At 40.1% G+C, this 11,999-nt stretch overlaps 1 protein-coding gene across 1 annotated transcript; it reads right to left on the bottom strand.

The window, feature by feature from the left end:
• Positions 1–423: 423 nt before the first annotated feature.
• On the bottom strand, positions 424–11,654 carry shisa2a (shisa family member 2a). The gene is made up of 2 exons (XM_073058051.1): positions 10,819–11,654; positions 424–1,984 (listed from the first exon to the last, which is right to left on the bottom strand). Exons 1-2 carry the CDS (start codon positions 11,105–11,107, stop codon positions 1,452–1,454), a joined length of 822 nt encoding a protein of 273 aa, XP_072914152.1. The 5' UTR covers positions 11,108–11,654; the 3' UTR covers positions 424–1,451.
• Positions 11,655–11,999: the final 345 nt, after the last annotated feature.

Below are 11,999 nucleotides of genomic sequence, written 5' to 3'. Positions count from 1 at the left end.
AGCACCATTCAACAACTGAAATTCAACATCCGTGACATGTATTCCTGTCATTCTATACCAGGCAATTTGACAAAGGTAGAGAACAGATGTATTCTTCCAAATAATTAAACCCCCAGCTATTTTCTACCTTTAGTCAGTCATGCACTAATACTTCACCTACTCTTGATCTTTTAGAGGTTACCATCCCCCACACTTTCCCTTCCCCACCACTCTTTACTGCAATCCTCCATTCACATCGGAACTTTCAGCATCTTACAAAGTCATCTTAAATCTTTTCTGCTTAAACTATTCCCTTGCCAGTTCATTGCCTTTCCTAGACAGCCCCTGAAGATCCATTCAGTTACGTGTTCTTCAGACTCTCTCACTGAACACTCCTTGGTTTCCATGTTTCTTGTGACATTTTGTAACCCGAGGAAATGGCAATGCCAGTTGTTCACTTTTTATTTACAACCTGAGAAAATGTACAAACAAAACTGTCCTTTACAAAAATTGTATAACACATTGAGAACAAAGGAACCTGATGAGCAGTTAAAAGCATTTGTGCTTAGAAGCAAATATATATGGGTTATTTTCCAGAAAAATATTTTTCCACACAATATACACAAATGTATTTACAAATATTCTGCATATCTGCAAACATATACGGTTCTCTAGCGGTACGTCAGAGCTCTGTCAATACCAATCGTTAAACTCCAACTCAGTTCAATGACCTAAAATTGGAATCTTTCTGTACAGTTTTGTACCTTGCAGTTTGCATTCAGTTTGAGAAGTCTACGGATGTTCCTCTTTAATATCTTCACAGAAGAGGTCACTTCCATAAAACAAAATGAAGGCTGTTGATTAACAAAGATTTTGCATTCCAAGAGATATTGCACTGATCAAACTTACTAGGTCATTTGCAAAATTGTGGGTCCAAGGTTCATCCTTAGTTGGTGGTACTGTACCTGAGTGGCAGCCAGATACTGGCCTCCATTTCCAAAATTTGGCTCCACTGACTTCAATGCTACAAATTTTTCAGAAGCGGGGTTCATCGCACACTTGTTATGATGCATGTATGTTTAGCACAAGCGATCGATGGGAAATTTCTACCTGCTGGTTTAATGAATTGAGAGCATCACTGAAAGATGCAAATTTCTTCTAATCACTAATATTAGTAACAATCTTGATGGAAATAAAATTTAATTTCTTACTTTATATTCCTAACTTTTCTTGTCAAATCAATGAATTACAAAGGGCTGGTTTGGAGCAAATCACATTGTAGTGATTCACTTACGCCAGTGAGAGGGGAACAGCAGACCAGTACCAAAAGTTCACATGTTGCAGCAAGGTTAAAATGAAATATTACATTTTAAAAATTATTGTCTTTGACTAAATTTTTCAATATCTATTAACCCAAAATATAATGTTAAAGGTTCCATGAAGTCTAGTCAAGTTCCTTTGGTTGATGAATGTTACAGAGTCACAGCAGGGTATATTATCTGGTCAGCATTTAATGGCCCATGTGAATAAGGATTATTAGGTTGCTGTCCATATGCTGGTCTATCCACATACGCAGGAGCCATTACCAGTGTATGATCTGGTGGAATGCCATAGCTGAGGTATTGTGCTGGTAGAAAAGGATTTCCTGTGGATTGGGAAGGAAGGAATTGTTGAGCCTGATGACATCCCACAACTGGGAAATTAGTAGGCATGTTCATGTACAGGTTGATACCATCTGTGCCCATGGAACAGATGTTGTTCTGTCGTCCCATAGAACTTCTTGTTGACGTTGTTGTGGTGCTGGAGGTAGAGTGGCGGGAAGGTGTTCTGATACCAGTTGGAGGAGGAATGGGCTCCAGTAATCGGCTCTGGGTGGGGGCATCCTGCTGGTTCTCCTCTGGCTTAGGCTTTAAGCATCTGCAGCAGCAAATTGCAATGAATGAACCAACTATGACGAAGGCTACAAAAATGGAACCAACGATGAGGAATGGCAAGTACATAGGAACTGCAAAGGAAACATTAAAAATAAGTTACCATGCGGCACTAGATATTTTGCTATACCAAAAGAGGGTAGAGTTGCAACCTTAGTAACAGCTGTTAAACATATGAAATACCAGCAAATGTACATTCTCCGCAATAACATTCCACTGACCTCACTTGAATCACTGGAATTCCAGCCAGGCAGTGATTACTGCATTTGCATCCAATGCAACAGGGGCAGAAATTGTGGGAAGACCTTAAAGCTCTTTAAAAACAAAATTACAACTTGCTACCTGAATTGTGCCATTGTGGAGAATCTTTCTTACCATTTCAGGTCAATGTCACCTAGGGATTTATTAATAAAAAGGGAAGCACTATACTGTAGTGCTAATGCAGAACAAAAGGGAGTTTCTGCAAATGGACGGACTGTGCCAAGACGCAATTCAAACAGCAAGTTACATGTCTAAAGCAAAAAAGAACAATAACCAAATCTGAAATAAAAAGGAGAAAACAATGTCAGTTTTACAAGTCATTTGTAAGCATACGTAACAAATAAGGACAAGCATGTATGACAAAAATTCCCCAAGTTTTAAGTTTTATTAACTGACAACTTATAAATTGAGTATAGCACAGACACAATTATAGAAATTCCTGACTCATAGCACTAGTAACCTGGCTTGAATCCTAATGTGCCAGTCCAAAGTTTCTCTGCGACAATGCAAGTTCTCTCCAGTATCCTCCCACATCTAAAGAGGTATTGGTTATTAGATTAATCAGCTACTTAAATCACCTTCAACATTCCCTAACACTCTACGTTTCCATCACTTTGACTCTTAGTTGCAAATGAAATGAAATAAATTAGCACACAGTATCAGAGTACAGTCGGCCCTCTTTATCCGTGGGGGGGGGGGGGGGGGGAGGGATTGGTTCCGGGACCCCTCGCGGATACCAAAATTTGCGGATGCTCAAGTCCCTTATTCAACATGTCTCAATCTGGTGGACCTTAGGACCCAGCGGAACCCCAGACCTTATTTAACCTGTCTCAGTGCGGTGGACATTAGGACCCGGCGCCAGAGCTCTGAATGCGCAGTGTTTCTGTTCACGCAAATAATCACGATTGAAAATACAGTAAAGTGGAAATAATAAAGTGATCGGAAAGAGGTGAAACGCCATCGGTCATTGGAAAAGCGTTAGGCTATAGTTGGTCAACAATCAGAACAATTTGAAAGGATAAAATGAGAAAGGATTTGCCCCGATGAAAGCTACAATTATTATTAAGCAACGCAGTGGTTTAATTATTGGGTTTTGGGGTTTTGGGTTTTTGATCCTCACATCAACCCGGCATGGTGGAGAGCGCACTCAGGAGCGATCTGTCCCGAGTCCCGAGAACTTCCATTCCCGAGCCTGGCGCTGAAACATATGTTCTTAAGTGTTTTATATGCATAGAAAGGTAAAATATATACTATATACTATGCAAACAATTGACTAACTGATGCTAAATAATACCGGATGTACCTGTTCCGACTTACTTAGTAAGAGAACTTCCAATTTTTTTTAAATCCCGATCCACGATACCCCACGCACATCCGCCGTATACTTTAAATCATCTCTAGATTACTTATAATACCCAATACAATGTAAATGCTATGTAAAATGGTTGTTATACTGCATTGTTTAGGGAATAAAGAAAAAAAGTCTGCACATGCTCGAACAATAAGTGCTGGATTTCCGGGTTTTCGCGATTCGCAGTTGGTTGAATTCGTGCATGCGGAATCTGCGGATAAGGAGGTCCGACTGTACTGGTAAAGCAGTCTTAAACAAGTCAGACTTAGGGACTGTGAAATAAATAACATAAGAAAAAAGGAAAAGATTAGATGGAGGAAGTGAAAGAAATAAAGAAAAGAAAAAGACATTTAAAAATCTCATTTAATAAAAATATTTGAATGATAATTAAAATCAGATAAAGAAAAACTAAACATGCAAGTGTTGATTTTTTGTATCAGAGATCAATACAGTACTTATCACATGACATTCAAAAGTTGTGGGAGTGAAATGGATAAGATTTAACCGTAATGTGTTTAATTAAAAAAAGGTGATGTGGTAGATTTTAATCATCACAAATCAGCAAGTTGTCTGTTATGTCTCCCATCTCGCTGTGAAAGGATGACACCTCTCTCTGTCCCTTTATTGGGGAGAGAGGGAGAGAGCCTATGTTATGTTGAATTGTCGTGTGAATGATGTTTTTGTTGTACTGCCAATCATGGTCTTTCTTGGGGGCTTTGCTATTAGTTGCTTGGTGTGTGGAGGGGGCTGACGCTTTTTGCTGAAGCAATTGGGGTGGGGGGAAGGTCCATTGTTTTGCTGCTGCTTGTGTGTGTGAGGGGGGAAGTAGGTGGGATTTGGGTTTCTAACATTTTTCACTCTTTCTTTGGTGTACTCCTGCTTTCATGGCTGTCTGCAAAGAACAGAATTTAATGTTGTATATTGTATACATTTCTCTGATATTAAATGGAACTATTGAACTACATGTGATCTTTGCTTCTTCTTATCAAACTGCATTGAAAATTATTGTGATACCTGTCTCCTAAGAGTTCCTTTACCTTAAACTCCTTAATCAAATCTAGTTCATTACGCAACACCTAATCCAGAAATACTTTTTCCTTTCTGGGCTGAACCACAGGATCTTCTAAAAGCCAACTCAGACACTCTATAAACTCCTTCCACCCAGAGATCACAGGATCTTTGGTCAGGTAGTCCAGTTACAACCTAATTTTTTTTCCCATTGACTGTATACAGAAGTCCCCATAACCATCGTAAATTGCTTTTCTTACATCTTTTCTATACTCAGTTGTAACTTGCACCCCACACCCTGGGTACAATTCAGATGAACGAATCTAAAGATTTTATCCTTGCAGTTTCTTAACTCTACCAACAAGAAATCTACACCTGATCCTATGTTACATGTTGCTAATGATTTGATTTCACTTTTTAACCAACACAGCCACCCTATCCCCGCTGCCCAATAGCCGGTCTTTTTGATAGGATGCGTATGCTTGGATGTTTAGCTCCCAGCTCTGATCTTCTTCCAGCCATGACTCTGTGATATTTACAATGTCATATTTACCAATTTCTAACAGCGCTATAAGCTCATCTACCTCATTTTACATACACTTTGCATTCAAATACAACACTTAGTCCTCTATACACCATCCCTCTTCTCAAATTTGTCTGCACATTACCTGAAGTTAAATTCTTATGTCATTCTAAACTTCCCATCCTTTTTTCATTCTGGAGACTTCAGCAACCTCTCCAATGCTCTCCCTCCCTTTTGCTGTACCTATACTTTTCCCCAATGTGTTGAATCCATCTCCTTATTATTTACTTCAAAGCAGTATCCACAGCTCTAGTTAGCCCTAGTTTAGATTGGCATGGTGGCATAGCAGTTAGTCTAACACTTTTACAACGCTAGTGAACCTGGTTCAGTTCTGCCACTGTCTGTAGTGAGTTTATACTTTTCCCTGTGACTGCGTGGGTTTTCACTGGGTCCTCCAGTTTCCACATTCCAAAGAATTGATAGGTTAATTGACCACATAGATGTAATTGGTGGCACGAGCTCATGAGCAGGAAGGGCCTGTTACTATGCTGTATTTCTAAATAAGTAAATAGTAAATTAATTTAAAGTAAAAATTATTATCAGAGTAGATACATGCCACCACTGAAAACCTCAAGGTTCTTTTTCAGCAGGCACACTTATCAAATCTATAGAACAGTCATTGTAAACAGGAACTGTAAACAAACTGTGCAAATAAATAACATGAAGATAACAAGTTAAAGAGTCAATTGAGTGCAGTTATCCCCTTTTGTTCAAAAACCTGATGGCCAAGGGGTAGTAACTGTTCTTGAACCTGGTGGTGTGAGTCCTGAGGCACCTGTGCTTTCTATCTGAAGGCAGCAGCAAGAAAAAAGCATGGCCTGGGTGGTGAGGATCTCTGATGACAGATGGTGTTTTTCTATGCCAGTGTTTCATGTAGATGTGGTCAATGGTTTGGAGGGTTCTACCCGTGATGTACTGGGCCAAAACCACTACATTTTGTAGATTTTCTGCTCAAAGGCAATGGTGCTCCCATACCAGACCATAATACAGCCTGTCAGGACACTTTCCACCACACATCCATAGAAGTTTGTCAGGTTTTTGATGACATGCCGAATCACTACAATCTCCCGAGGAAGTAGAGACATTGTCGTGCTTTCTTCTCAATCATTATTTATATGATGAGTCCAGCACAGGTCCTCTGAGATAGTGATGCCCAGGAATATAGAGTTTCTGACCCTCTCCACCTCTGATCCTCCAATGATTACTGGCTCATGGACTTTTGGTTTCCCTCTCCTGAAGTCTACAATCAGTTCCTTAGTCTTGTTGACATTAAGTAAGAGGTTGTAGATATTACACCCTCAGCCAAATAGGAGGTATGATTAGTAAATGTATGGAATACACAAATACCCATGGCATGTGGATAGCGACAAAGGTTGTATCCTGTTGCAGCCTTATATGGCAGTGTGAGGAGATGCATTCTGGGAAGTCAAATATGGGTAGGTTATATACAGTAATGGTAGAGCACTAAAGAATGATGATGAACAAAGGGACTTTATGGATAATGTCCATAGTTTCTTTAAGCTGGCAAAGGTATATAGACAATGAAGGCATGTGGCCTGATTTTCTTTTTTGGTCCAGACATAAAATGTGAAAATTGGAATGTCATGATGCAACACACTCATCAACCTACTCTTGGAAGTATTATGTGCACCATACTGTGTGGAGGATATGTGCTGAGGGGATTCACCAGTGTATGAATTTGATTGTAAGACTTGAGTTATGGAAGTGAGTTATGACTGGGTTTGTTTTCCCTGGAGAGAAAGACACTGAGGGGTAACCTGATAGAAGGATATAAAATTGCTGGAGCTATAGATATGGTAGATAGTAAAACAAAAGCAGCATCATCAAAGGTCCTCACCACCTAGGCCATACTCTCTTCCTTCTACTGCTGCCATCAGGTAGAAGGTACAAGCACCTCAGGACTCACAAGTTCAGAAACAGTTACTAACACCCAACCATTAGGCTCTTGAACAAAAGGAGTTAACTATACTCATTCTACTTCTGGTGTTCCCAAAACCGATGGCCTCACTTTAAAGGTCTTTTACCTTGTTATTTCATGCTCCTTATTTATTGCTATTGATTTATATCTGCATTTGCACAGTCTGTTGTCCACTAATCCTGTATCATTACTGTTCTTCAGACTTCCTAAGTATGCCCGCAAAAATAGAATCACAGGGTTGTATGTGGTGACATGCATGTACTCTTGATAATAAATTTGACTTTGAACTTTGATAGTAAGAACCCTTTCCCCACAGTGGCCATAGTATCAAAAGCAAGGTGTACAAGTGTGCTGTTCAATTCAATGACTCTGAGAGCAAGGTCAGCATTTATTGGCAAGCTAACATCTGCTTAATGGAAAATACCAGAAATTATTAAAGTTATGATTGCAGGATGCAGAAAAATGCAAGATTATCAGGCAACATTAAGATGGTTCAAATAAAGTTCTGGAGGAGTCCTTCAGGTCTGCCGGCATCTGTGGAGGCAACAGGACTTGCAGACCCTGGATCAGGAGTGAGGGTTTAAAGGAGACAGCCAGTATGGGTGCAGCATTTGGAGGGGCTGATGGGCAGAATGAGACAGATGGGGTGGGGGGAGGGTGGAGACAGTGACAGAAGCCAAGAGTGATGTGGAGAGAACAAAGGGCTGCAGATTATGGAATTTGATAAGGAAAGTTGTGAATGGAATCAGATAAGAGAGATGCTGGGCAGATGAAAACCATGGGGGGTGGGGAGGAGGGGAAAGAAGACCATCTGGGTGATAAGCAGACAGAGCTAGGTGGGGGAGGAGAATGAAAGCGGGTGCAGAGGATATGAATGAGAAAGAATGAGAATTGATCACAAGGAGAAAGGAACAGAGAATAGAAATAGAAATTAGAAGATTCAATGTTTGTACAATTGGACTGTGGACTAACCAGGTGGAATATGCAGCGCTGTTACTCTAGTTTGTGTTTGGTTGCACCCTAGCAGTAGGGAAGGCTGAGGACAGATAGGGTGGGAATGGGGAGGAAGCTTGCAACCAGGTGCTCAAGATCTAAAAGATATTTGACCACTTTATTGGAGATGTTTGAAGAACTAACATGTGCTCTGGATAAGGGGAACCATGCACATACTATATTTAAACTTTGATAAGGAATTTGATAACCATCAAATTGCTTCATGTGAGCAAGGTATCTCATTACACTCTGGGGTAAATGAACAAAAAATTAATCTGAATTGACGCAAGGTTATCATTATATTCATCTTTCTGCATCAAGTGACACCTACTGGAACACGTTTAGTTATAGATGTCAGTGATAAAGGTACATATTTGTGAAGCTAGCCCACCCACCAGCACTGACAAATGGCTTATCAGTAAATACCCTGCAAAATTATGCACAAAAATGTCAAAAAGTGGGTAAGAAAGAATGGTAACTGACACGGAATGAATCCTGCAGCAGTTCTATAAAGGAGAAAGATTAGTGGGCAATTCTTTTTATTATAGTCATTTCAATAACTAGGTTAAAAATTGCTCCATGGAGTCCAATTGCTATTGAACTTTATAACTAGTGTCCGCAAGCAGTTATAAACATCCTTTTGGAGGCTCCAAGAACCTAGTTTCAGTTTCTTCTAACGTAATCTCCACTTGGCAGAAAGAGAGTTTGTTTTGGGTCTAGGGGAGTGTCCTGTTAGCCACTTGGTCAATGGAAGTTATTCATGTAAAGATATATATACACAGGCACAAATATACTGTATACTTTCCCCAGCACTTGTTGAATATCTTGGCAAAACCAAAAGCAGGCTGCTATATATTTTTTTGTCACTTAAGTTATTAAATATATATTTTAATATCAATAACAGTAGAAAAATAACATTGAGCCATTATATTTGAGCTATAGAAATGATTCATTTTAGAGTCAGTAGGATCATATGATGTGAATGAATTAGTTTTTTCACTGGAACTGTAAAGGCTATGAGAAAAATCAAAGATTTCCAAAGTTCTGAAAAACTTTAAGAGGTTATGTAGTATGAGATAGTCTCCACTGGTTGGTGCCTTGAGAACAAAGCAGCATAGATGGAGGATTCTCAATGGAGATGTTTAGCTTCCTCTCAAAGAGGGGCATTCTTCCACGTAGATGGCAGATGCAACATGAAAAGCTTTATAACAAATGTCAATGGAGCTACAGATTGTACAGAGTAGAAGTTCATACAAAAGAATATAGGAAGCAGGGTTGTCAGAATAACACTAGTCAGATAACACCATGACATTGATTGATCATTATACTTGCATATAATATACTTGCAAAAAATAATTAGTAAAGAATGGGGAATAAATTAAATTGAAAATTATCTTCCCCCTATCTAAAGTTCAGTTATTCACTATATCTGAACCATAGCTATCAAATGGTCTTGTGATTAATCAAAGATTGGAACAAATTAACTGATCATTTCTTGGACAAAAGCTGGAATTCCAACATGGCCAGATTCAACTAGTTTAGAGAAAACTTTCCAACATTCCCAATCCTAACTGCTACCTGCACATGGTTGTCTGATGGTAATAGAATCTTATACTCTAAACTATTTCAACTGGCCAAGAACTAGAGGATATAAAGAAAGTAAATGACAGAAGAATTAAAGCCATCATAGGGATTTTTTTTTCAAACCGATGAGGGATTAGGGTCTTGTATGCATTGCCAGGTGTGGTGATAAAGCCATATTCAATTGTGAAATTCAAAAGAGAGCTACATTAACAACTGAAAGGAAAATAAAATCAAGACTATACCAGAAGGTAGGGAAGTGGAAATACTGGAGGGCATTTCCATCAAGGTAGTGCATGTGGCTTCCATACTGTAACCAGTCTGAGATTGGGAACTACATTTCCTTCACCGCCAACACTCACACGGGACTAATGACTAACTGAAAACATTTAAGATGTCATTTACAATAAAACGATGCCCCAGGATGGACTTAACATCTTCAGGAAAGGATATATACACACAAAAGCATATCCAAGATACTTAAAATATACAATTATAGTGAAGATAATAATTTAATCTAATTCAACAGGTCCTCTGATTCTGGAGTTTAAAATATATAGTCACGATGCTGCTTTTAGAGTCCATAGTCTCCTAAGCAGCTAGACAAGCACCTGAATCACCACGCTCAGCCCAGATCAGATTAAATTCACTATACCTGAACCGTAGCTATCAAATGGTTTTATGATTGATTCGTGGGATAATGCTGGAAAACGGGTCTAGTGTTGATGGGTTGGCATGGTCATAGCAAAGACCAGTTTTTGTGTTATTTAACTCAATTATGTCTCCCAGAAGCAACACTTTAAACAAACTCTCCTTAAAGCGAGTACCTTAAAATGGAGTAATGAGAGAAAAGCAGAGATACAGAAAAATGGATAGGTGTTCCTAATAGAGACACAGTGGGCCTTATGGTCTCCAATGCAGCAAAGAGAGGCTGATTTATTTTCCATTTGCATCAAAGGCATATGGTAACGAACAACTGTAATCGGCTAGCCAACCATACCATATGGATCAAATCGGAGGCTGTGGTGGCCGATTATTGTGATGTTAGCCCGTATACTCCGAGGATTCCAATTTACTGCAGTTAATTTGCTGTGGATTCTGTGTCACGTTAGTAAAGCACCTCTAAGGATACTCCAATTCATTCGTGGAGAGGGTCGTAAGAGAAGATGCCAACAGCAGAAAGTGAACTTACCGGATACCGACTTTCCGTGGGAGCCCGGTTCTTGGTGCGCACTGTTATCGTTGCTGCAAACGCCCTGGTCCAGTCGGTTGTCCAGGAGAGAGCAGCAATACCTGAGCCCGCAGGATCCGCAACACAAGGTGGCTTCCTGGCCGTCGTATCTCTCCGGACACTGGAAGCCCGCGTGCCAGCTACCGTTACTGTCAGACCAGCCGTGGCAATACTCCCCCGAACCGGCGCAAGCACCGAGTAGCCTGTTCGCAAGGAAGAAAAGCAATGTTCCAAACCGAACAGCCCCCATTACTGAAACGTGTAAGGAGAACCACACGGTTCAAAGGTAGTTTTACAGACGAAGAAAACGATATAAGTTTGATAAAAGTATCAGTTCACTTGACGAGGTCCCTACTGGCACGTAACTTTCTTTTTCATTCGTTCCCCTTTTTTTCTGGTGTCCTGAACCTCAAACTCCGGACAATGAGGGACGAAGGGCAGGAGTCTTCATTTCTCGGTGTAAAATAGCCCTATTCATGGCGCTCGGCTACTAAACTTTAGGCTGAGTGTTGCAACTAGTTTTCCATCTGTAAGTACGTCTTTCAGTTGGAAACAATGGGACAATTGCAATAAAATCCACCCCAGTAAAATGTCTGGGACGTGCAGTTTTCAAATACTAAAGCACTCATGAAACGTTACCCACTTCCGATTCGTCTTTGGCTCGCTGTTTTCTGAACGGAAAAAAATCTTTCGCTTAAACTCTGGTAGGTGGATCCTTATAGGCTCGACCCGCTGTATTCCTTCACCAATCCTGCTTCCAAATACCAGCGAGGGGCCGCCTTCAAGGGTTTGTGCTCCGCCTCTTGTCCATGGTCCCCAGCTTGATCCCCGCATGGAATGGGACCCTGTTTAAACAGACAATTAGAGGATCTCTATATCGATAAATTGAAAGCAAAGTGCAGTGTGCTTCATTGCAGACCAGAGTGAGATGGTTCGCAGGAGGTGCCAGGACTGTTATTTGCAAGCCTCGTAGTAATCTGATGTGCTTTAAGTAAAACCTGGTATTTAAAATGGAAGATGGGAAATTATCAGTATACAGCACACGGGGAAATAAGTTAAATGCGACAAAACCTTTGGCAAACCCATCGCCTGATTTGACTGACAACAGAACGATGGAATGCGAATTAATGATTTATGAATGC

The sequence above is a fragment of the Hemitrygon akajei genome, chromosome 10, assembly GCF_048418815.1.
Source record: "Hemitrygon akajei chromosome 10, sHemAka1.3, whole genome shotgun sequence".
In the NCBI taxonomy this organism is placed as follows: domain Eukaryota; kingdom Metazoa; phylum Chordata; class Chondrichthyes; order Myliobatiformes; family Dasyatidae; genus Hemitrygon; species Hemitrygon akajei.
The sequence above is the reverse complement of the archived record's forward strand: the minus strand, read 5'-3'. Positions and strand labels throughout refer to the sequence as shown.

Excerpts from the sequence above, each read along its gene's own strand:
- shisa2a (XM_073058051.1), bottom strand. The coding sequence starts at position 11,107 with ATGGGGGCTGTTCGGTTTGGAACATTGCTTTTCTTCCTTGCGAACAGG. Across the intron at positions 1,985-10,818 it reads CCACGGAAAGTCGGTATCCG|TTCCTATGTACTTGCCATTC; the intron begins GTAAGTTCACTT and ends TTTCCTTTGCAG.